The sequence below is a fragment of the Schistocerca americana genome, chromosome 7, assembly GCF_021461395.2.
Source record: "Schistocerca americana isolate TAMUIC-IGC-003095 chromosome 7, iqSchAmer2.1, whole genome shotgun sequence".
NCBI lineage: Eukaryota > Metazoa > Arthropoda > Insecta > Orthoptera > Acrididae > Schistocerca > Schistocerca americana.
This window is the reverse complement of record NC_060125.1, coordinates 591,031,769-591,058,871: the sequence shown is the minus strand read 5'-3', so window position 1 is coordinate 591,058,871 and position 27,103 is coordinate 591,031,769. Positions and strand designations below refer to the sequence as shown.

At 44.2% G+C, this 27,103-nt stretch overlaps 1 protein-coding gene across 1 annotated transcript in view; it reads left to right on the top strand.

Moving 5' to 3' along the window:
* Positions 1 to 25,734, top strand: part of LOC124623112 (prostaglandin reductase 1-like) — a 34,106-nt gene extending 8,372 nt beyond the window's left edge. Inside the window, exons 2-3 of the mRNA XM_047148902.1 lie at positions 16,920 to 17,270; positions 25,282 to 25,734. Coding sequence (XP_047004858.1) covers positions 16,920 to 17,270; positions 25,282 to 25,734 — 804 coding nt within the window. The remainder of the gene's footprint in view (positions 1 to 16,919; positions 17,271 to 25,281) is intronic.
* The last annotated feature ends 1,369 nt before the right edge of the window (positions 25,735 to 27,103 follow it).

The window sequence follows — 27,103 nt, the reverse complement described above, 5'->3', positions numbered from 1 at the left end:
CTTATCCGCACGGCTGTAACGGATCGTGCAGCCACGTCTCGATCCCTGAGTCAACAGATGGGGACGTTTGCAAGACAACAACCATCTGCACGAACAGTTCGACAACGTTTGCAGCAGTATGGACTATCAGGTCGGAGACCATGGCTGCGTTTACCCTTGACGCTGCATCACAGACAGGAGCGCCTGCTATGGTGTACTCAGCGACGAACCTGGGTGCACGAATGGCAAAACGTCATTTTTTCGACCGAATCCAGGTTCTTTTTACAGCATCATGATAGTCGCATCCGTGTTTGGCGACATCGCGGTGAACGCACATTGGAAGTGTGTATTCGTCATCGCCATAGTGGCGTATCACCCGGTGTGATCGTATGGGGTGCCATTGGTTACACGTCTCGGTCACCTCTTGTTCGCATTGACGGCACTTTGAACAGTGGACGTTACATTTCAGATGTGTTACGACCCGTGGCTCTACCCTTCATTCGATCCCTGGGAAACCCTACATTTCAGCAGGATAATGCACGACCGTATGTTGCAGGTCCTGTACGGGCCTTTCTGGCTACAGAAAATGTTCTACTGCTCCCCTGGCCAGCACATTCTCCAGATCTCTCACCAATTGAAAACGTCTGGTCAATGGTGGCCGAGCAACTGGCTCGTCACAATACGCCAGTCACTACTCTCGATGAACTGTGGTATCGTGTTGAAGCTGCATGGGCAGCTGTACCTGTACACGCCGTCCAAGCTCTGTTTGACTCAATGCCCAGGTGTATCAAGGCCGTTATTACGGCCAGAGATGGTTGTTCTGGGTACTTATTTCTCAGGATTTATGCATCCAAATTGCGTGAAAATGTAATCACACGTCAGGTCTAGTATAATATATTTGTCCAATGAATACCCGTTTATATTCTGCATTTTTTCTTGGTGTAGCAATTTTAATGGCCAGTAGTGCATGAGGAATGTCGACGTCCCAAAAATGTGTGCGCAAGCAGACTCCGTCCAAAGACGCCTCGGAATGGCCAATGGTACCGAGCGTCTTCCGTGTCATCCTCAGCCAATAGGTATTAGTGGATGTGGATACGGAGAGGCATGTGTTCGGCACACCATCCCTCCGGACGTTGTCAGTTTTCGTGACCAGAGCCACTACTTCCCTCTCACGTAGCTTTTTATCTTGTTGGTCTCGCCAGGGCTGAGTGCAGCCTGACTGCCACGAGGGCCCGGCAGCCCCGGGCAGTCACTCATCCAGGAGCTAGCCGAGCCCGACACCAGTGAACTTCGGTGATATGACGGGAATCGGTGTGAGCACTGCGGCAAGGCCGTTGGCAGTACGTAAATAGCTACGAAGAAATTTGTTTTAGCAGTTTCTGCAGGGAAATCAAGGGAAAGGTGTGGCTGGTTTAGAATATTCGTCCAGTTCCTGTGTTTTCGATTTTAAATTGTCAGTACCATTTACCATTTTAGGCAATTATTTAAAGTTACACAAACAAATAAAAATAAAACCTCCTGGCAGATTAAAACTGTGTGTCGGACCGAGACTCGAACTCGAGACCTTTGCCTTTCGCGGGCAAGTGCTCTACCAAATCTCATTCTGGAAACATCCCCTAGGCTGTGGCTAAGCTATGTCTCCCCAATATCCTTTCTTTCAGGAGTCCTAGTTCTGCAAGGTCCGCAGGAGAGCTTCTGTAAAGTTTAGAAGGTAGGAGACGAGGTACTGGCAGAAGTAAAGCTGTGATGACGGGGCGTGAGTCGTGCTTGGGTAGCTCAGTTGGTAGAGCACTTGCCCGCGAAAGGCAAAGGTCCCGAGTTCGTGTCTCGGTCCGGCACAGAGTTTTAATCTGCCAGGAAGTTTCATATCAGCGCACACTCCGCTGCAGAGTGAAAATCTCATTCTGGAAATAAAAATAAATTTTATAGACCCAATGTTGCCTATTGCATGGATTACTTGGCTGAACTACCGCCTTAGCGTGTTGTTTGTGCAAACGCAGTCTCTTAGCTCCTACTCTATAACAACGATGTAAGAAAGAGATGCTACAGATTAGCGCCTGCACATAATGTACCTACTTTGAAGTACGAGGGTCACTCCAAAAGAAATGCACACTGTTTTTGTAAAAATACAGTTTTCATTCTGCATGTGTGAATGTTTTGCAGTGTGTAGATACATCCTTCCCGCTTGTTTTCAAACTTAGTTCAACCTGTTCCCGTGGGAGGCGCTGTCACAGCAGGTCTTTTGCTACACTTGACGTTCGTCAGAAGCAACGTGCTGTCATAGAATTTCTGTGCTGTGAAAACGAGACAGTGGTAAACATCCATAAGAGGTTGAAAAAGGTGTATGGAAATGCTGCTGTCGATCGCAGTACAGGTAGTCGGTGGCCAAGCAGGTTACGTGATGAACGTGTGCATGGCAATATTGAGGATTGTCCTTGCAGCGGCAGGCCTCGTACTGCACACACTCCAGACAATGTGCAGAGAGTTAACGAATTGGTGACTGCTGACAGACGCATCACAGTGAACAAATTGTCGCTCTACGTTGGGATGGGGGAAGAAAGTGTTTGCAGAATACTGAAAGTGTTGGCGTTAAAAAAGGTTTGCGCCAGGTGAGTTCCCAGGATGTTGACAGTAGTTCACAAAGAACATCCCGAGAATGGTGGAGATGACTTTCTTGGAAGAATTGTGACAGGTGATGAAACATGGCTCCATCATTTTTCATCAGAGACGAAGAGGCAATCAATGGAGTGGCATCATGCAAATTCACCCAAGAAAAATAATTCAAATCCACACCTGCTCGAAAAGATATGGCTACGGTGTTTTTCGATTCCGAAGGACTCTTGCTTGTGGACATTATGCCAAGTGGAACCACCATAAATTCTGATGCATATGTGACGATACTGAAGAAACTTCAAGCTCGACTGAGTCGTGTTCGACCACATCGGCAAAAGCAAGATGTTTTGCTGTTGCACGACAATGCACGGCCACATGTCAGTCACAAAACCATGGAAGCGATCACAAAACTCGGATGGACAACACTGAAACGCCCACCTTACAGTCCTGACCTGACTCCATGTGACTATCATCTCTTTGGGAAACTGAAAGACTCTCTTCGTGGAACAAGGTTTGAAGATGATGACTCCCTTGTGCACGCTGCCAAACAGTGGCTCCAACAGCTTGGTCCAGAATTTCCAAGATGGCGTAAGGCAGTTGAGAGGGATGGAAATTATGTGGAGAAATGAAAATATTGTTCCTAAAGGATGTATCTACACACTGTAAAACTTTCAAACATGTGGAATAAAAGATGGATTTAAGAAAAAAAGAACAGTGTGCATTTCTTTTGGAGTGACCCTCGTATTATTTCCAGCTCCATAGACTAAAACGATGCCGCAAAAGCAATCAAACACAACTTCTATACGAAAGTACGATTAGGATGAGCATTATTCAAATGAGAGTGCCGGGCGGGATAACCGCGCGGCCTTGGGCACTTTGTCACGGTTCGCGTGGCTCTCCTGTTGGAGGTTCGACTACTCCCTCGGGCATGGGTGTGTGTGTTTTCCTAAGCGTAATTTAGTTTAAGCTAGATCAAGTAGTGTGTAAGCTGAGGAACGGATGACCTCAGTAGTTTGGTCCCATAGCACTTACCACAAATTTCCAGATTTCGAAATGAGAGCTCGAAGTGAAAGTAACAACATTTCGTTTTGTTTTGAACATTGTCCAACCTTCTCGATTTATGGGAAGATATCAAATTGTTTCATGCAATTTTCGCAAACAGTGTTCGTATTAAAAACTAAACGGTGACAGTTATGTAAAAACAAGGAGCTATGGACAATATGCAGAACTGTCAGACAAGAGTGTGACTAGTGGTTTATTCCACAATCTCCCGATGTCAATGATATTTCGTATCGAGCATCTGTTCCTATCGTAATTCACGTAAAGAGTATAATCTTGGTTCAAATGGCTCTGAGCACTATGGGACTTAACTTCTCAGGTCATCAGTCCCCTAGAGCTTAGAACTACTTAAACCTAACTGACCTAAGGACATCACACACACTCATGCCCGAGGCAGGATTCGAACTTGGTCCAGTACGGTCGCGCGGTTCCAGACTGTAGCGCCTAGAACCGCTCGGCCACTCCGGCCGGCTGAGTATAGTCTGTTGTGCAAATTCCATAACAGTCTTCTAACTTGGAAAACGTCGCACTAACTGCTCGAATATTCATCATTCTTTAAAGAAAATTAGTGCAAATTAAGAAAAGCAAAATTTACTTCCCAACACATACACAACGAAATTATTTAATTTGAAATCACTGCACGACAGTATACTCTTTTCGTAAATCTTGCTGAGTTTACAAATGTTTATGTTTAGCAGTGAAACTGGGCATAAATCGCTATGCAGAATCGACTGTAACATAAGTAGTTGTTGTGGTCTTCAATCCGAAGACTGGCTTCATGCAGCTCTCGTCTCTAGTCTATCCTGTGCAAAGCTCTCCACCTTTGAATAACAATTGCAACTTACATCGATTTGATCCTGTTTTCTGTATTCGTCTCTTGGTCAAACTCTGCAATGTTTACTCCCCCACCCCATGCACACACACTTCCCTCCAACAGCAAGTTGACAATTCATTGATGCCTAAGAATGTGTCCTAACAGCCGATCCCTTCTTTTAGTGGTGTTGTGCCATAAAGTTCTTTTCTCTCCTGTTCGATTCAGTATTTCTCATTAATTACATGGTGCAACTATCTCTTTTCGAGCATTCTTCTTTAGCACTACATTTCAAAAGTAGTCTGAAGTGCTTAATGTCCACTCTCCGCTTCTCTCCAAGGTTTCACTCAAGACAAGTACCTTACGAAAGAACTTCCGAAAACTAATATTTATGATTTATGTTAACAAATTCCTCTTCTTTTAGAAATGCTTTCCTTGCTGTAGCCAGTTGGTATTTCATATTCCCTCTACTTCAACCATCGGCAGTTCCTTTACGCCCAAATATTAACAATTAAGAACTACTTTCAGTGTCTCATTTCCCAACCTAATTCCCTCACATCCTCCTGTTTAGTCCAAATGCATTCCATTTCTCTTGTTTCACTTATGTTGATGCTCATCTTGTAATCTCTTTTCAAGGGACTATCCACTCCTTTCAGCTGCTCCTCGAAGTCCTTTGCTATCATTGACAGAATTACAATGTCATCGCCAAAGTTCAAAGTTAAGATTTCTTCTTCCTGAATTTTAATTCCCTTTTCAAAATTCTCCTAGGCTTCCTGTGCTGCTTGCGCAATGAACAAATTGAATAACACTGGAGATACGCTACAACCCTGCCCCACTCCCTTTTCAACCATTGCTTCCCTTTCATGTCCTTAGGCTCAAATAACCACAATCTGGTTTCTGTAAAAGCTGTATACGATCTTTAGTTCCCTGTATTTCATTCCTGCTACCTTTAGAACTTAAAAGAATGTATTCAAGCCAACACTGTCAGAAGACATCTGTAAAACTACAAATAATTTAAACGTAGGTTTGCGTTTCTCTAAGCTATCTTCTAAGATAAATCTTAAGCCATCGTCCCACGGGATGTGAAAATGCATGCGGCCGAGGAGCTGGTGACGTCACAGTATGGAATTCTACGTCCCACTACACTGAGTAGCGTGAAATAACGTATGTGGCATGTCGGATTTTTGAATGGTGGAGGAGAATGTGGCCAGTGAGGTGCGACCTATTTTTATGTTACAAGCACAGCATGGAGGTGCCATACTGTATGGCGGTAAACATGGTATGTGTTCAGTTTTCTTTCTCGTAGACTACGTTGTACGAATATAAGCTGTTTCAAAGCCTCAGCGAATTGTGGATACCTCGAAAATGCGTCGTTTTGGCTACGATTTGTTATAATAAAATGACTACGAACGTATAGCATTTCAATGCTACGACAGAATGATGATTTATCAAAATCGAGTATTTTTGGTATGATTTACATATTAAGTTTCAAATAATGACATTTATAGATACAGTGTCTAGATAGTGCGTATCGTATACGCTTGCTAAGTTGGGGCTGTAGCATAGTTGATAACATCGTGCACTCAGAGTGATGATGGGTGATGTTGCAGGTTCTAGTTGTCCACTACCTCCTACCAAAATATCTTTTCGCCCTATGTTTCCTTAAAGGTTCTACGTCTTTAAGTCTTTTTCTTTCGTTTGATAGATAAATTATCTCAAAAGCGATGTTATTTCGTATAAATGATCTATTTTCTGCAGTTATTATTGGAAAGGCCAACGACTGGGATGATTCCCTGGTGAACAGAAATCTGAACGTGACTGCCGGTGTGTGTCTGAAAGTAGACACAAGTTCCACTCTGGAAGTTTTTACTGTTAAGAAACTTTCTGTAAAATATATATATCAATATCTGGGATTATGACATTCTCATTTTTGTATTTCACCAATAAATATCTTTTTACGATAGTGAGCAGCTTCTCAAAGAATCTCTTCTCCCATTTCAATGAAATTACGTAACGAATCGTCATCTTGAAACCTATGTGATGAAATTTGTTACTTCAGGGTGTTAGTGGTCAGCGCAGCATAAAAAATATGGGTATTATATATGCGCAAACTGAAATTTCTTTTTCTTTATTGTGGTTTCATCCCCCTGCCCTATATGGGCACAGTCCGCCGCTCTTCAGCCGAGTGACGTTACAATGAAATAAAAATAGGAAACTATACAGAAAAAGGCGGCAAAAGGGGGACATAAAAACATAATAAGTGGAGACAGTTGGAGGTAAAGGATACACTGACATGGGAACGTTCATTTGGTGGGGAGGGGGGGGGGCAGCTTAAAAAAAGTACACATAAAATTAAAAGAACACAGTTGGTGAGTCGGGGAGCACTTAAAATACACTGGAGTCACATGCACAAGTTAAAAGTCAGCTACAGTATAAAAACAGACAGAATGAGGGACACTTAAAAGATCACTGTAAGCGATGGGGCACACATGAAGAATACAAACTGCCGGCAGGATCCTGAAGAGGGAGAGGAGGCCAGAGAGGAGGGAAAAAGAGGGGCAAGGGAGGTACAGTGGGGGAGGAGGCTGAAGGGGTGGGAGAAAAAGAAAAAAAGGGGGGATTGGCAGGAGACGGTCGGGGTGGGAGATGGAGTGGGAAGGTAAATGAGGAGGGAGTGCAGAGACACAGAAGGGGCACGGGAAAGGGAGGGGGTCCAGGAGGGAGGAAAACCGCTCAAGGGAAGGGAAGAGGAGGGGAGAGGGAGCATTGAGGAGTAGGATGGGGGAAGGTGGCGCTTTGATAGGAGGGGTGGAGGTCAGTGTGAAGCTCATCATGCAGTAGGAGTAGACGCTGAGAAAGGAGGTGCAGGGTGTGGAAATGGAGAGAGGGCGGGACACAACGGAAAAGGCGTGGTGACAGGCTGGGGGTAGAGAGGATAGAAGATACCAGGGGGTGGGGGATCGAGTCAGCAAACGATGTACAGGGTGCAAATATGTTCGAGGAAAAGAAGAAGATGTGGGAAGGGGAGGAGGTCATAGAGGATCCATGTGGGGAACGGAATGACGATACGAAAGGCGAATTGGAGTGTGTGGCGTTCTAGGGGTTGAGGGCTTTATAGAATATGGGAGGAGCGGAAATCCAAGTGACACTGGCATATAAACTGACATTAGACACTGTGCCTTCACTGTATTCAACATAAAAACTAAAATGGGTTGAAAATTCAATTGAGTTAACGAGTAACTTCTACTGTGTGTATCTCCGATCGCTGTACAGCGTTATGTAGTAATCCTCTTTCAGAAATTTGCTGTTCAAGCCACATAAGAACCCAGAATTTCCTTGGCGATTTTATAGACTGTTGTTTGCCAGTTGCTAACAGAGTTTACGCAGTTATTTTAATCGCATCCATTTTCGCACAGAAAGTGTGCGGTCTGCGAGCCAGATAAAGCCGACAGCGGCCGCTAGACAGTGCTGAGGGATCAAAACACGTCTACTAGCTCGTCCCGTGTGCCGATGGCGCCGTCTTTCGTGAGGTTGGATGTCCTGTCCGCATCCACATCAATGTTAGTTATCTTGCCACTTGCGAGGGCAGTTTTAAGGGCAGTGTTGCCTCGCGTGGTCCAAAATTTCCCAGGAACAGTCCGCCTGCTCAACTGGGAGGTTATGTGCTTGCCTCCCATGCAGTGAGCCCAGGTTCGATTCCGGGCCTGGTTGGGGATTTTCTCCATTCGTGGACTTGGTGTTGTATTGTCCCCATCATCATTTCATCCTCATCACTGACCCGCAAGTCGCCCAGTGTGGCGTCGACTGAAATAAGACTTGAACTTGGCGGCCGAACTTCTCCAGATGGGGGCTCCCGGCCAATGATGCCGTATGCTCATTTCCATTTTTCCGTGGCACAAGAAGAACTGACCTTCCCCGAGGATGGCTTCTACAACGTATCCCAATCTTCTGTAAATAGACTGAGATGACAAGAGTCATGGTATACCTCCTAATGTTGTGCCACACCTCCTTTTGCCTGGAGTAGTGCAGAAGCTGGACCTGGCAACCACTCAAAAAGTCGTTGAAAGCCCCTTGCAGAAACAATGAGGAACACTGCCTCTGTAGCCGTCTGTAATTGCCAAAGTGTTGCCACTCCAAGATTTTGTGCACCGTCTGACATCTGGACTATGTCCGATTAATATCCGTGGGATTCATGTTGTGTGATCTGGGCGGTCAAATCATAGGCTCGAATTGGCCATGACGTTCTTCAAACCAATTGTGAACAGTTGTGATTCTGTGACCGGGTGCAGTGTCATCTACAAAAATTTCGTCGTTGTTTGGGAACATGAAGTCCACGGGTGCCTACAAATGGTCTCCAAGTAGCCGAACATAACCATTTCCAGTCAGTGATCACGTAAACGCACCGCACACCATTATGGTCACGAGTCCAGGAGAGTTGCTGCAGGTGATGTCGCACCGTTAGAAAAGACGCTCGTGTCGGTTGTCTGCTGCCATAGCCCATTAACCCCAAATTACACCCCACTATCCTTACGGATATGTTTTTCGGTTATTTCGCGCAGTGTTGCCTGTCTATTAGCACTGACGACTCTACGCAAAAGTCGCTGTTCTCGGTCGTTAAGTGAAGGCAGTGGGCTAATGCGTTGTCTTCGTTGAGATATAATGCCTGAAATTTGGTATTCTCAGCAGGCTCTTGACGCTGTGGGTCTCGGAATACTGAATTCCTGAACGGTTTCCGAAATGGAATGTTCCAAGCATCTAGCTCCAACTGCCATTTCGCGTTATATAGTCTCTTAATTCCCGTCGTCCGTCCATAATCAGGTCGCAAATCTTCTCACGGGGATCACCTGACTACAAGTGACGGCTCCGCCAACGCACTGTCCTTTTATACCTGGAGTACGCCACATTACCTCCATCTGTATATGTGCATATTCCTATCCCACGACTTTCATCACTTCCGTGTAATTCGGTCGGTATTAAGCAACTCTGACCTTCAACGCTGGTAGTTCGATAATATTCACACCTGTCAGCGTGTGCTTCATGTGGAATTGGAAATGTAACATTCCTCCTGAAGCCTGAGGGTATTTCGCCAGTCTCATAAATGTCGTACACAAGATGGAATAGTTTCGTAACGGCTGCGTCTCCCACGGATCCCAATAATTCGGAGCAAATGTCTACTCCAGGGGCCTTGTTTGGACTTACACGTTTCAATGTCATGTCAAAGTTTTCTCGCAGTATAATATCTCCTATCTCAGATCCATCTACTTCCTCTTCCCTTTCTATAATATTGTTTCCAAGTTAATTTCTCTCTTAGAACTCCTCTACGCACTCCTTCCACTTTTCAGCTTCCCTTTCTCTGCCTACCACTAGCTTGCTATGTAACATTCATACAGCTGCTTCCCTTTTCTACAAAGGTATCTTAATTCTTCCTATAGGTGGTATCTATCTTTGCTCTATTCGTTCATGCTTCTACAGCTTTGCATTTCTTCTCTTGTCTTTCCTGCTTAACCATTTAGCACATTCTGCATGTCTCACTTTTAGACGTCTACATTCCTTTTCGCCTGCGTTAATTGCTACAGTTTATTATTTTCTTCTTTCTTAAACTAAATTCGGAATCTCCTGTGTTTTCGCAGGATTTTTGCTAAGTCTTGTCTCTTTACATATCAGTTATTCTGTTGCCTTCACTGTTTAATTTTTCATTTGGTACACATTCGTCTTCCGCTCTATTTCCTTTCCCTGGTTTAGTCAAACGTTGGCTAATGCTCCATCTGAAGCTGTCAATAATCTCTGTTTCTTTTAACTTATCCAGATTCCACCTCCTTAGTTTCCTACCTTTCTACAATTTTCAGTGACTGTTCATAGCCAATAAAGAAGGCGGAGGAGCGGACAGAGGTTTCAGGCACCCTCTTGCCCTTGCCGTGGGAAACTGTCCCAAAACGGCGGAAGAATCAGCAATGAGGATGCAGAAGGCAATGAAAACCTCTTCATTAAAAGCAAATAAGGTATGATCAAGCTGATAAAGTGTCATGATGGTCTCTTCGTTGGCAAATGATTTCTGTCCAGTCCCCCATTCCGATCTCCGGGTGGGGACTGCCAAGGTGGAGGTGACCTTAAGGACACATGGAATATCCAACAACGGGATAACATTGTGCGAGTCGGAGCATGGAATGCCAGAAGTCTGAACGTTACAGGAAACGTAGAAAATGTAAAAGGAAAATGCAGAGGCTAAATCAGGATATAGTGGGAGGTCAGGGAAGTGAAATGGGAAGACGATGGAGATATCTGGTTAGACGAATATATGGTAATATCAACAGCAGCAGAGAATTATATAACGGGAGTAGGATTCGTTGTGAACAGGAAACTAGAACAGAGAGTTGGCTGCTGTGGGCAGTTACGCGATACGGTTGTTCTTATCAGATTCGCCAGCATACCAACAGCAACAAATAAAGAAGTACATGAAGATTTGAACGGGTAATTCACTACGTAAAGGGAGATGAAATTCTAATAATCGTGAGTGATTGGAACGCCGTTGTAGGGGAAAGAATAGAAGAAAGACTTACGTGGTGTTATGGGCTTGGCAGAAGGAACGGGAGAGGAGAAAGACTAATTGAGTTTTGCAGTACATTTCACACTGTAATAGCGAATACTCTGTTCAAGAATCACGAGAGAACTTGCCTTGTCAGACTTGTACTGTGCAGCGTTCTCATATTATCCTTCAATCTGTACATATTTTATAAAGATGACTACGTTATACGCCACAAAGGATCAGTCTTGTGTAAGCCAGGCTACGGAACAGCTGATCGTTTTTGGAACCGCCGGATATATTGCTCTCACGATAATACCCCTTATACTACTGCAAGTAATGAGCTTTTGACCCAACTACTACTCACGCAACTGGATAATTTTCTATATGACGGTCAACTTGTGAAATTACCGTCCCTACAACCTGGCTTGCTCACGAACTTTAACTGTGATAAGAAAATTTCGTAAGGATACTTGGAGGTATGAAACGGTACGTTACAGGACAGTTTACTTACGATTTTCTTGTAATGTTCAGATATTTACTGAATAATGTCGTTCTCTTTTAGTAACAAAAAACTGATAATAAACTCTAGAGGACCTGTTGACGTCATAAGTATACTAACAAAGCGGAGTTTTGGTCCCTACATTCTCATCCAAATCAGTGAATGTGGAACCTGGGTCACCTGTATAGAATGTAATACCTACATTATTTAACGCACCAAATAAGTCACCACGGACTGTAGCTTAAGAGAGAGCTCGACAGGTATGATAATAAATCGTCAAAGGGAATAACACTGTTTCCCAAGAATGAAGAAACCAATTCCATACTTGCTACATCTGAGCCACGAACGGCAAGAATCTTCAACACATTCGCTTTTGAAGCAAAAGTAATAACATTCACAAAAATATTCGTGTATTAGGTAGTCGACCGAAGTGTAAAAATGGGCGAATCATTAGACTCCATGAGAAATTTTAAGTATCAAGGAGAGTGCGTATGATAATAACAAACATCAATAGAAATAGATGCTTCTCTTGCATGAAATACGTGTTTAATTTCTCTCGCTTAAAGCGGAGTAAGCTCCAAGTATACTCATATTCGAAAGTATTTCTTCGTGAGTAAGCTATAGCTTATGTCTATAAAGCAGTGTTATTGGCTGTTTATACATGTATTTCATGATAATTCATGTCTCTTGGTACACAAAAATATGTTCTTTTCGTTAATTAAGTAGGAAATAATTACAACCAAACATTATGCTTACGACGCATGTGACTGCTTTCTCACCGACTGAGCGCTAGCGTTGCTACAACTGTCAAACGATAACGATTTTCGTACCAGAGTGTGTGGTGACGGTACGTGTGTATTAGACTGTGCTATGTCTTTCTTAATAGCAAAGAACTTGCAGTACAAGAGAAGTCTTTCACAGCAGCGACGATTAACAAATGCTTAGAGCACCTAAGGTATGTGTTTAGAGCCTATGTTTACTGGACATTTTTTCGTGTTTTGGTCGCTACTGCCACCTCTCAAAATACGGAATATTTTTTTTTTTAAATTCGCAATGTTTTATATAGGAGAATGGCGGTGACGCAAGATTGTGAAAATTAAACGATTTTAGTTCGGTAACCTCAAGCGCTGTCCCTTGCCGCCAGAATGTGTCGCACGTTACGCCAGTCACTAAGCTCTTAACGATCAGCGTAGCCTCGACAATGACCGTGCAGAGCAAAACCGGAGTTGCGCAAATAAGCGCGGGGCGCGGAGCTAAACGCGGTGACGTAGCCCACACACGTACGGCGCTAAACAAGGTCGGAAGACCGTATTAAAGGAGCGACCGGGCGGGAGCTCCGACACAGAACGATCAGAACACGCGAGGTCCATGGATTCATGAGGTTGTCTACATACCCGTACACGTCCATCCGCTCGATACAATTTGAAACGAGACTCGTCTGACCAGACAACATGTTTCCAGACATCAATAGTCCAATGTCAGTGTTGACGGACACAGGTGAGGCGTAAAGCTTTGTGTCATGCAGTCATCAAGTGTACACGAGTGGGCCTTCGGCTTTGAAAGCCCACATCGATGATGTTTCATTGAATGGTTCGGACGCTAACACTTATTGATGGCCCAGCATTGAAATCTGCAGCAATTTGCGAAAGGGTTGCACTTCTGTCACGTCGAACGATTCTTTTCAGTCCTCGTCGGTCCCGTTCTTGCAGGATCTTTTTCCGGCCGTAGCGCCGTCGGACTATTGATGTGTTACCGAATTGCTGATGTTCACGTTACACTCGTGAAATGGTCATACGGGAAAAAGCCCACTTCGTCGCTACCTCGGACATGCTGTGTCCCATCGCTCGTGCGCCGAGCCGCGCGGTTACAGGTGCCATGTCACGATTCGCGCGGCCCCTCCCACCGGGGGTTCGAGTCCTCCCTCGGGTATGGTGTGTATTTGTGTTGCCCATAGCGTAAATTAGTTTAAGTAGTGTGTAAGTCTAGGGACCGATGACCTCAGCAGTTTTGTCCCTTAGGAATTCACACACATTTTTTCCGTGCGCCGACTGTAACACCACGTTCAAACTCACCTAAATCTTGATAACCTGCAATTGTAGTAACAGTAACCGATCTACCAACTGCGGCAGACACTTGTTGACTTATATAGGCGTTGCCGACCGCAGTTTCGTATTCTCCCTGTTTACATATCTCCTTGAATATGCATCCCCATACCATTTTATTTGGGTTTTCAGTGTATGTATATGCAGATTGAAGCGATGAGTGGAAGTTTGTACCAAGGCCAGGATTCGAACCCGGGGCTCCTGCTCACTAGCCACTACGCCACCCTGGCACAGTGGTTTTGCACAACTGCACAGTCTACCCCAGCACGCTTCTCTCCTCAATTACAATTCCCATTCACGCCTCAACTCACTTGGTATTCTTCCTAAAGTCGAAGAGGATTGTAGAGGCTCGCCAACTGTATTGGAACAGCATCTCGGTGTCAAACGACCTGGGAGAACCTGTCTGAAACCCAGGCATATGTGCTTTAATCAAATAAAACCACAAGGTTCCTAGTCCCAAACATCTATGCTATATATATATGAAGACTGAAGTGCGAATGAAAATTTGTATCAAGGCTTTACTAGGCAGATGCGCTAAGCACTGTGCACAGTGGTTAGTTTCATTTGCCTAGTGAGCAGAAGACCTGGGTTCAAACCCCAGCCTCAGTAGAAAATTTCATTTGTCGCTTGTGTGTTTGACACTTCAAAAGGTCTCTTCTGGAATATTATAGTTTCATATGACAATTGTTTTGGTCACCAAAAAAATACATTTCCTTTATTTTTCACTTCTCATGATGTGTTTCAGATCTTATTCGATACAAGGTATCTTGTCATTTTATAAACATTTCTTCATGATGTAAGACACTGGACTCGCATTCGGGAGGACGACGGTTCAATCCCGCGTCCGGCCATCCTGATTTAGGTTTTCCGTGATTTCCCTAAATCGCTCCAGGCAAATGCCGGGATGGTTCCTTTCAAAGGGCACGGCCGACTAACTTCCCTAATCCGATGAGACCGATGACCTCGCTGTCTGGTCTCCTTCCCCGAAACAACCAACCAACCATGATGTAAGTGAAGTGATATGAAGGAATGTTCACAAAGTGAGAAGATAATATCTATCGAAGTAAGATCTGATGATGCTGACACCGAAACGCGTCATGAGAAGTGAAAAATAAAGAAAATATGCTTTTGGGAAGTAAGACAAGCGCATTAATTTGTACAAGTTATATTTTTCTCGATTTTCGTCGAAACATGATCATTAAGTGTTGGCTATCCTTTAGCCTGAAGTAGGCATAAGTTTTAACGTTTAAGGTTATTCTAGGCCTGGGCAGTCCAATATCTGTGCTAATGAAAGTCTGTCTATTGCAGCGATATTATTTAAGGCCGTGAATCTCTAACAGAAGAGCATCACAATATATCTTCTGCTAGTGGTGTGACTATTCCAGATATACAAATTAGCACATAAGAACAATAAAGGATAGGTATGTTACAAATAAACAAAGGAGAGAGAGAAATAAATGTTATTATATCATTAAGTCAGAGAGCGCACAAATAACGACAAGCAAAGGTTAGTAGAGATTCGTGCGTCTGTGAAAAGATAATGCGCGAAGCATGCAACAACTGCCAGTGTCATACCTTTGCAAAAGGTCTGGCAGAGAACCTGACAAATATCTGGCCCCATGTAAAATCGCGAAGCATATCTAAGGTTTCATTTATTCCCTTGTTGACCAGTTTTTTCTGTTGTAGTTAAAGATAGCAAAACGAAAGCCAAAGCTTCAAATTCCGCATTCGAGAAATCGATCACGCAGCTGAATCGCACAAACGTAGCGTCATTTGAGCACTGGACAGATGCCTGCGTGGACGACACAGTAATACGTATCTGTGGCGTGTTGGGGAACAGCTGAAAGATTTGAAAGTAAATAAGTCACCAGGTCCGGATGGAATCACAATTCGGATTTACAGCGAGTACTCTAAGGCACTGGCCCCCTACCTAGCTTGCATTTATTGCGATCTCTCGCCAAGAGACTGGAAAAAAGCGCAGGTGACTACTGCACATAAGAAGGTAAAAGAACGGATCCGCAAAATTAGAGACCAATATCCCTAACTGCCGTTTGCTGCAGAATTGTTGAGTATATTCTCATCTCGAATATAACACATTTTCTTGAGGCCGAGAAGATAATGCCCACGAATCAGCATAGTTTTAGAAGCATCGCTTGTCCTTTTCTCGCGTAATATACTGCGAACTACGGATGAACGCCAAAAGACAGATTCCGTATTTTTAGGTTTCCGGAAAGCATTTGACATGGCGTCCCAGTGCAGGCTATTAACGCAGATACGAGCATATACATTAAATTCATAGATGCGTGAGTGGCTCGAAGGTTTCTTAACTAACAGACAGCGAGCTTTCATCATACCGTTAGCAGTGCCCCAGGGACGTGTGATAAGACCGCTATTGTTCTCAGTATACATAAATGATTTGGCGGCCGCAGTGGGCAGCAATCTGGTGTTGTTTACTGAAGATTGCTGTGGTGTACCGTATGGTGTCGAAACTGAGTGACTGTAGGAGGTTACAAGATAAATTAGGCAAGATTTCTAGTTGGTGTGATGAATGGTAGCTAGCTCTAAATGTGAGAAAATGTAAGTTAATGCGGATGAATAGAAACTCCTAACACGTAATGTTCGGATGCAGCATAAATCATGCTTGACACAGTCACCGCGTTTAAATATCTGGGTGTACCGTTGCAGAGCAATATGAAATGGAACGAGCTGTGATGACTTGGTAAGGAAGGCGAATAATAGCCTCTGGTTCATTGGGTGAATTCTAGGAAAGTATGGCTCATCTGTAAAGGAGGTCGCAAACAGTTTGCTGGTGCAACCTGTTCTTGAATAGCGCTCGAGTATTTGGGATCCACATCAGGTCAGATAGAACGAGGACATTGAAGCAATTCAGAGGCGAGGTGCTATATTTGTTACCAGTATGTTCGAACAACAGGTAAATGTTACGCAGATGCTTGGGGAAATCAAATGGGAATCCTTGGTGGGAAGGAGACGTTCTTTTTGAAGAGCACTATTGAGAAAATTTAGAGAACTGTCATTTGATGCTGACTGCAGAACGATCCTCCTGCCGCCAGCACACACTTCACGTAGGGACCATAATGATCAGATACAAGAAATTAGGGCTCATACGGTAGCATGTAGAGAACCGTTATTCCTTCCCTCTATATGCGAGTGGCACAGGAAATGAAACGATTTGTAGTGGTACAACGTACACTCCACCACGTACTGTACAGTGGCTTGTGGAGTATCTGTGTAGATGTAGATGTTTGTGGTGAGGTGTTTATTCGTTGTTATGCAGTGATATGCAGGTAACAGAATATTATCCTTTGCCCACAGGTGGCCCGCATCGTGGAGAGCCGTGCTGCGGACTTCCCAGTGGGGCGGTACGTGGTCGGCTACTGGGGGTGGCGCGACCGCACCGTGGCCGATGTGGGGCCGGACGCTCCCTACTTCATGTCTCCGGCTATGCTGGTGCCAGACCTGGGGGAGCTGCCCCTCTCCCTCTCTCTGGGGGTGCTGGGCATGCCCGGAATCACGGCCTACTTTGGACTGCTGGAGGTCTGCAAGCCTAAGGAGGGAGAGGTCGCCGTAGTCAGTGGGGCAGCAGGTGCTGTGGGGTCCATAGTCGGGCAGATAGCGCGCCTCAAGGGGTGCAAAGTAATTGGCTTCCCGGGATCAGACGCTAAGGTAAGACACTATACCATTTTCGTTTCACTACACTGTATTGCAAAGAACGTAACTTCGAGGAAGAGAACATTTACATGAATTCAGACATGGTACCTGATATTCTGTTTAGTTGAATCGAGAATGCCACCAAGCAGACTGGCGAATGCCTAAAACTGGACTGCATGTGTTCTTCCTGCAGTCTCAGATTTCTGCAGAACAAGCAGGTCCTGTCACAAGTAAAACTACTCGAGAGACAAGCCTGAATTTGAGGCAGGTTACTGGAAAATGTCATGAATTTTGTGCCCTGCTTAAATTTTTTTCCTAGATTATAAAAAAGACCTTTGATTGTGTCATGTGGGACGAGTAGAGGCATGTGCTCAATGATTTTGGGGTTTCGAAGTACCTAGTATCATTATTGAAAGATCTTCGTACCAGTCATACCGCAACCATAAAGGTGGATGGTGAATACTCTAAATGCTTAGACGTGACAAATGGAGTCAGTCAAGGTTCTATACCAGGACCGGCCGCAGCCTGCCACACATCGTGCTGGCTGCTTTGCAGGCCAAGGCTTGGTCCGGTCCGCCTTGCATTTGATCATTCCTTTCTGGAAGTACCCGGTACAGCACGACATTTCATTTACACCACTGGGCATTAAAATTGCTACACCAAGAAGAAATGCAGATGATAAACGGGTATTCATTGGACAAATACACTATACTAGAACTGACATGTATTTACATTTTCACTCAATTTGGGTGTATAGATCCTGAGAAATCAGTACCCAGAACAACCACATCTGGCCGTAATAACGGCCTTGATACGCCTGGCCATTGAGTCAAAAAGAGCTTCGACGGCGTGTACAGGTACAGCTGCCCATGCAGCTTCAACACGATACCACAGTTCATCGAGAGTAGTGACTGGCGTATTGTGATGAACCAGTTGCTCGGCCACCATTGACCAGACGTTTTCAATTGGTGAGAGATCTGGAGAATGTGCTGGCCAGGGCAGCAGTCGAACATTTTCTGTATCCAGAAAGGCCCGTTCAGGACCTGCAACATGCGGTCGTGCATTATCCTGCTGAATCGTAGGGTATCGCAGGGATTGAATGAGGGGTAGAGCCATGGGTCGTAACACATCTGAAATGTAACGTCCACTGTTCAAAGTGCCGTCAATGCGAACAAGAGGTGACCGAGACGTGTAACCAGTGGCACCCAATACCATCACGCCGGGTGATATGCCAGTATGGCGATGACGAATACACGCTTCCAATGTGCGTTCACCGCTATGTCGCCAAACGCGGATGCAAGAATCATGATGATGTAAACAGAACCTGGATTCATCCGAAAAAATGGCGTTTACCCATTCGTGCACCCAGGTTCGTCATTGAGTACACCGTCGCTGGCGGTCCTGTCTGTGATGCAGCGTCAAGGGTAACCGCAGCGACGGTCTCCGAGCTGATAGTCCATGCTGCTGCAAACGTCGTCGAACTGTTGGTGCAGATGGTTGTTGTCTTGCAAACGTCCCCATCTGTTGACTCAGGAATCGAGACGTTGCTGCACGATCCGTTACAGTCATGCGGATAAGATGCCTGTCATCTCGGCTGCTAGTGATACGAGGCCGTTGGGATCCAGCACGGCGTTCCGTATTACCCTCCTAAACCCACCGATTCCGTATTCTGCTAACAGTCATTGGATCTCGACCAATGCGAGCAGCAATGTCGCGATACGATAAACCGTAATCGCGACAGGCTACAATCTGACCTTTATCAAAGTCGGAAACGTGATGGTACGCATTTCTCCTCCTTACACGAGGCATCACAACAACGTTTCACCAGGCAACGCCGGTTGGGCTGCTGTTTGTGTATGAGAAATCGGTTGGAAACTTTCCTCATGTCATCACGTTGTAGGTGTCGCCACCGGCGCCAACCTTGTGTGAATGCTCTGAAAAGCTAATCATTTGCATATCACAGCATCTTCTTCCTGTCGGTTAAATTTCGCGTCTGTAGCACGTCACCTTGGTGGTGTAGCAATTTTAATGGCCAGTAGTGTAGTATTGCAGTGTGTCATAAGCTGGTCGGCACGACTCTTTACAGCTGGGCAGAATCATGGTGTCAGCGCTGTCTACCGTCCGCTATTTGTTTGTGGTATGACAGACGTTCACAGGTCCAGTGGCTGTTAGCACAAAAAAATCAGTCTAGCAATCCATCGTCACAAGCCTCTAAAAAGGAATGGGGATGACAGAAGATAGGGATTATTATTCCCAATATGTCTTATGCATTTGCATAAATCTGTCCATAAATCTGTAAGAGTACGAGGGGGTGGAGACCTCTTCTGAACAGCATGTTTCAAGGCATCCCAGATATGCTCATTAATGTTCACGTGTGGGGAGTTTGGTGGCCAGCGGAAATGTTTAAACTCAGAAGAGTGTTCCTGGAGTCACTCTGTTGGACACGTGGTGTATCGCATTGTCCTGCTGGAATTGCCCAAGTCTGTCAGAATGCACAATGGGAATAAATGGATGCAGGTGATCAGACAGGATGCTTACGTACGTGTCACCGGTCAGTGTTGTATATAGACGTATCAGTAGTTCCATATCACTCCAGCTGCAACCACCCCCACCATTACAGAACCTCCACCAGCTTGAAGAGTCCCCTGCTGAAATGCAGAGCCCATGGATTCATGAGGTTGTCTCCATACCCGTACACGTCCATCCGCTCGATACAGTTAGAAACGAGATTCGTCCAACCAGGTAACATGTTTCCAGTCATCGACAGTCCAATGCCGGTACTGACAGGCCCAGGCGAGCCGTAAAGCTCTGTGTCACGCAGTTATGATGTTCCTTTGAATGATTCGCACGCTAACACTTGTTGATGGCCTAGCACTGAAACGTGCAGCAGTTTGGGGAAGAATTGCACTTCTGTCACGTCGAACGATTCTGTACAGTCGTCGTTGGTCCCATTCTTGCAGGATCTTTTTCCGGCCGCAAATATGTCGGAGATTTGATGTTTTACTGAATTCCTGATATTCACGATAGACTCTTGAAATGATCGTAAGGGAAAATTCCGTCTTCATCGCTGCCTCAGAGAGGCCGTGTCCCATCGCTCGTGCGGCGACTATAACACCAGTCTCAAATCTTGATAACCTACCATTGTAGCAGCAGTAACCGATCTAAAAGCTGCACCATACACTTCTGCCGTATGTAGGCATTGGCGACCGCAGCGCCGTATTCTGCCTGTTTACATATCTCCCTATTTGAATACGCATGCCCATATCAGTTTCTTGTATATTACAATACCATGCAGAAACAATTTAAAGATTTAGCGAACAATGAAAGAGCGAAAAATTACAACAATCGACAGACGGAATTCACTGTTCTGCAGATCAAGAAGCTTTTTGTGCTACATGAACAGGCATGCCACACTGGTAGAAATGAATGGTACGAGTAGTAAAATTGGTGAAGTCGCTCACATTATTCCACTCTCAGTTGTAGCAGTTTTCGATGGAACTGATCGAAGGTATGGAGACTTTATATATCACTACAAAGTACGTCGATTAAGTCAATACGCTATTGCTGAATTTATGAAAAAGAGGAGGCCGGGGGGGGGGGGGGGGGGGGGTTGGAGAGGAGGCTTGAAAAGTAGATCATCCAGAAAGGACTGGAGACCTAGTATTTTAAGTGGACTTGACTGCACACTGCCCACAATAAGACATTGCAAGGGAGAAACATCTTTTTTCTGATTTTATGGGAATGCATTCAAAAAGAAGATCGGATTATAGAAGGGACACATTCAGACAAACACAGTCCAATTCCCTAAGCTCGCTGCTGTTAAGGAAAACGCGAGGTTTGAAGAATTCATTGTGCCCATGAAAGAATTACAAGGATAGTGTCCTACGACAGTCTGTCTGTCTTACAGGTGTTCTCGAGAACGTTTGCCGTCTCAGTTGAAAGCGCTTCTGTACATGTGCAATTAACTGTAACTGACTGACCTGAAAGGTAGTTCCCGTTCTAATGAGAAATATTTTTACGTTAAAACTGTCTAGGACGTCTAATTGCTTTCCTCTCGTAGAATTTCCGAGTCTCCATAATGAGGTTGGAAAAGTGCTACAATATTTCGACCGGCATAATTGTGTGAAACACATTTTTTCTATTATGAAACTAAGCGAATCATGATTTACAGCAACCTGAGTGCGAAAATCTGTGAATCTGTCGGTGTCTGACCTTACGCCGAGAATTTGTACCGCACAAAAATTATATTATATTTTCAGCGCGTCAAAAATAATTGCAAAGCACAAAAAATTGTTTCGTTCATGATCTTTGTTGTTGGGAAACGCGAAATATAAAAGCAAGTCGTATACATTGCGACTGCACTACCATTTAAATGGTCTGTGTTCGAAGTTTCCTTCTCTTCCCCATTCACATACAGACAGCTTGCTGTGGTCACGACGGTAATGTGCAGCGATGCTGAGTGCAGGAAAATGTAATATCTACGCTTTGCAGATGATAGTACCCTTATTGTTGGAAGTGGGGAAGAACTTATTGATGTGTCCTCCAGAGTGAAGACTACTTGTTTAAATTTAGGTCTCTAGATAACCACAAAAAAGCCCAAACTAATAGTTATAATACACTAAGATATAGATCAAATGCAACTAGCAGGTTGCTTAACAGATCTGAATGTACTGAATGACTATACCTATTTACGATCTCTGACAAATGACACAGGACAGTGTGATAAAGAATTAAAGTGAGGAACCGGATTTCCTGGTCCCGACGTTTAAACTCACAAAGGTCTGGCAGAACCGGGCAATATCCAAAACAATGAAGATGCGTCTGGTGGAATCATTCTTGTACAGTCGTGAGACGTGGGCCGTGAAAGCTAGTGGCAATAGTCGAACTGATACCTTCGATATGTGGTCGCGGAATACGTTATACGTATCATGGACAGAAAGAAGAACTTAGAGTCATAAGAAATTTATCTTCCCATCTCATTCAAAAATATTTCTAGGTCTTTGGGTACATTTTGAGAATAGAAGCAGGCAGTTTAGGGAGGATCGTCTGGTAAGGAAAAATCGTAAGCAAAAGACTACGAGAAAGAGCGGCAAAGAGATGGTTGGATCATGTGAGGAAGAGTATCACTCTACCTCTCTACATTATTTTAGAGAGAGTTAAAGATCGAGGTGGATGGAGACGTCTGGTCGAAGATTCAGTTACTTAAGAAATAAATGACGAAAGGAGGTGACGATAATCAGTAATGAGTGAACCAACTAATGATGATGATGAAAAGGTCCAGATGGGGTTAGCTTAACATACAGTGTCACTACCAATTCTGCTGGGTGTTATTTATCCAGATTTCATTAGAAGAGAAACAAATAATAATGAAACGAGTATATGTACTGACTGAGAATATGGTAGATCTACGAACGCATTGTGCTCAATGTAGGGCCCTACATTCACAGTGGATTATACATGTACATGCAGATGTAGAAGCTGCGTGTGTGGTATAGCATCTGATCTGCACTTAATTGAATAGTGTGGCTGAGAGCAGTAATGAATATCTGAGGCACATAGTATTGGACATGTATTGTTATCAATGAAGACATGAAACAAAGTACAGGGTTATTACAAATGATTGAAGCGATTTCACAGCTCTACAATAACTTTATTATTTGAGATATTTTCACAATGCTTTGAACACACATACAAAAACTCAAAAAGTTTTTTTAGGCATTCACAAATGTTCGATATGTGCCCCTTTAGTGATTCGGCAGACATCAAGCCGATAATCAAGTTCCTCCCACACTCGGCACAGCATGTCCCCATCAACGAGTTCGAAAGCATCGTTGATGCGAGCTCGCAGTTCTGGCACGTTTGTTGGTAGAGGAGGTTTAAACACTGAATCTTTCACATAACCCCACAGAAAGAAATCGCATGGGGTTAAGTCGGGAGAGCGTGGAGGCCATGACATGTATTGTTGATCATGATGACCACGACCGATCCATCGGTTTTCCAATCTCCTGTTTAAGAAATGCTTCTGCTTTTGCCTTATCCGTAAGATTTTCCAAACCGTCGGCTGTGGTACGTATAGCTCCCCGCTTGCTTTATTCGTCGACTTCCGCGGGCTACGCATGAAACTTGCCCGCACGCGTTCAACCGTTTCTTCGCTCACTGCAGGCCGACCCATTGATTTCCCCTTACAGAGGCATCCAGAAGCTTTAAACTGCGCATACCATCGCCGAATGGAGTTAGCAGTTGGTGGATCTTTGTTGAACTTCGTCCTGAAGTGTCGTTGCACTGTTATGACTGACTGATGTGAGTGCATTTCAAGCACGACATACGCTTTCTCGGCTCCTGTCGCCATTTTGTCTCACTGCGCTCTCGAACACTCTGGCGGCAGAAACCTGAAGTGCGGCTTCATCCGAACAAAACTTTATGAGTTTTTCTACGTATCTGTAGTGTGTCGTGACCATATGTCAATGAATGGAGCTACAGTGAATTTATGAAATCGCTTCAATCATTAGTAATAGCCCTGTAAGGACAAACTTGAAACTCAGCGTCTACATGAGTATGGAGGTTTTTTAACTGATGAATTAGCTATGATGAAGAGCGTTTTGTTTCATCACTGTATACTGTATTGATAACACATTTTTTAATCATTTTCAAGCGATTAACTATTTATTGGGCGGAAATTTCACATACCCGAAATTCCTTTTTCTCTCTATCTAGTTACAGAGCTATAAATGTCATTGATCTTGGAGAGTGCAGCCAACTACAACTACTCGAATGTCACCGCCCTATCGGCTTTTTAGGAACAACAATCTATGCTGATCCTATGGAACAGAATACATCATAACATATCCGGAAGTTATTAAAAGAAAATAGTCAAAATAGAGAACACTACTAAATTAATAATATCACTTTTGTAAGTGCTAGTCAAATGAAAATGATTCTGATGGAAAAAAGCAAAAATGATTCCAATGGAAAAAGCAAGTATACTTCATAATTTAAAAAGTAATCGGAGTAACTGCCAATACGTGTAGACCACTGTGGGAAAAGATGGTCACTACCTTTAGCGAAATAAGGAGCAGTCAAATGGAAATGAGGCAGGGGGGAAAAATAAGTCAGCTGTTTATTATTTCAAAATTAATTGACGTAACTGTTAACACATTTATTCCACTGTGAGACAAGATGGTCGTTGCCTTTATGGAGACACGTTTGCGGTTGCCTACAGAATCTTGGTTGTAACCAGACGTGCACCTCTCCGTCCGAAGAAAAGCAACGGCTACGCATGTCTTTCTTCAGTGCTCCAAAAATGTGGAAATCGCGTGGGGAGAGATTGAAACTGTATGGAGGATGTGTGAGAACTTCCCAGAGAAACTTCTGCAGCCCACTGGAAAAGTAAAAAGAACTTGGCAACTTGCCAAGGGTCAGGCCCACATATTGCTAAGGTTCTTCGACTTCGCTGCAGAAGTTTCGCTAGGAGACCCTCACACATCCTGTATAGAGTCTAAATCTCTCCCCATGCGATTTCCACCGTTTAGGAGCCCTGAAGAAAGACATTCTTGACTGTCAATTTGCTTCGGATGGAGAGATGCACATCTCAGTATAACCAAGATTCTGTAGGCAATCGCAAACGCTTATCCACGAAAGGAACGACGATTTTGTCTCACTGTGGAGTAAACGTGTTAACGGCTATGTTCATTAATTTTGAAATAATAAACAGTTGATCTACTTTTTCCCATCTGTCTCATTTCTATTTGACTGCTCCTTATTATTCCAGAATGAAAAATAAAGCGCAATGGGAAATAATAATAATAATATAGTACAAAAATCTACCACACTTTAGAGGTAATATTTATGGAGATAGAAAGGGGAAGGTGTTGACTGTGGACCCATTAGTAAGAGCAGTCCAAACATTCGCCTCGAACGATTTTGAACGGTCACCTACAAAGCAAGATGAGTTAGTACTATTTCAATAACCATTTACGAAAATTCAGAACTCACGCTTCTAGCTGCGTAACTGGCCTCTCTTCCGCAGGTGAAGTGGCTGAAAGAGGAGTTGGGATTCCATCACGCATTTAACTACAAGACGAATGACGTCACAGAGGCGCTGAAGCAGGCGGCACCTGACGGCGTCGACGTGTACTTCGACAACGTGGGCGGCGAGCTGAGCAGCGCAGTCGTCAACAGCATGCGAGAGTGGGGCCGCATCTCCGTGTGCGGCTCGATATCTGGATACAACGAATCTAACCTCCCGACGGCTACCATCATCCAGCCTGCAGCCATATTCAAGCAGCTCCGCATGGAGGGGTTCCTGTATTCACGGTGGCACGACCGCTGGGAAGAGGGCATTACCCAGCTGACGCAGTGGGTCCGAGAGGGAAAAATCAAATACCGTGAGACTGTAACAGAAGGGTTTCAAAACACCCCCAAAGCCTTCGCCGGTATGCTGCAGGGTGACAACTTGGGGAAGGCTGTTGTTAAAGTGTGAAGAACTGTAGTGTATCGGAAACAATTTCACAAGCAGGACAAGGACAATTTCTTTCAGTATTTTGAACACAGTACATCAAGAGAAAGATGCATGGTTGCAATGGAATGTTCTTCAAAACTTATGTTTGTGGTTTCAGTTTTCCAATACCATTCCACATCATTATAAAAATTGAATAAATACATGAAAATAAATATTATAAGTGGATAGTTTGTGTTGTTGCCCCAGATGATAATTATACTAATATTTTGTGAGGATTGGTAAGTGGTGGGTGCTTGAGGCACAGCAATACGCGAACACAACAAGTAAGTTTAAACAGTTTTATTAACAAAGGCGGATTATAAAACACGCACGCTATGCGCACCTATCATCACTGTGTCTGACATCCTAACAGAGGCTAATTACGGTCGCATCGAAAGGCTCCAGTGAGCTAAGAAATATTTGGGCCTGAGGGCACGCTAGTTAATACTGCACGCTGCAGATGGCGGCCAGTCGCGTACTCTGCTTTGCAGTGCGGCTGGACGCTCATCTACTGACCAAGCAAATTGTCAGCATTCCAGACAGGTCGGCTGGTGAGCGCGTGTTACGTACCGTATGGCTGTGCGCAACACATAGACCCTTACATCACTCTCCCCAGAGAAAAAGAGCAACCATAGGTGGCTCAAAATGACCTCCTGGGCGTTATGAATCTATTTCGCCATTTGCAGCATCAGAAGGCATTGCAACATGTACCGGGTGATGAAAAAGTTAGTATAAATTGTAGCAGCGAATAGAATTAAGTCCTTCGATTCATCCAGCAATGTTAATGCATATTGGATTGTCAGTATTGTGTTTTTATTGCTCTTATTAATTTGTCTTTTGTCAATAATATTTGTCATGTATGAAATTGTCATCCTGAAGGCACGCTTCTCTGTTCCGAAAGTTACTGTGTTTGCAAATGAAATACCAGGTGATCAAAAAGTCAGTATAAATTTGAAAACTGAATAAATCACGGAATAATGTAGATAGAGAGGTAAACATTGACACACATGCTTGGAATGACATGGGGTTTTATTAGAATAAAAAAAAACACCCCATATTGCTAGACGCATGAAAGATTTCTTGCGCGCGTTGTTCGGTGATGATCATGTGCTCAGCCGCCACTTTCGTCATGCTTCGCCTCCCAGGTCCCCAGACCTCAGTCCGTGCGATTATTGGCTTTGGGGTTACCTGAAGTCGCAAGTGTATTGTGATCGACCGACATCTCTAGGGATGCTGAAAGACAACATCCGACGCCAATGCCTCACCATAACTCCGGACATGCTTTACAGTGCTGTTCACAACACTATTTCTCGACTACAGCTATTGTTGAGGAATGATGGTGGACATATTG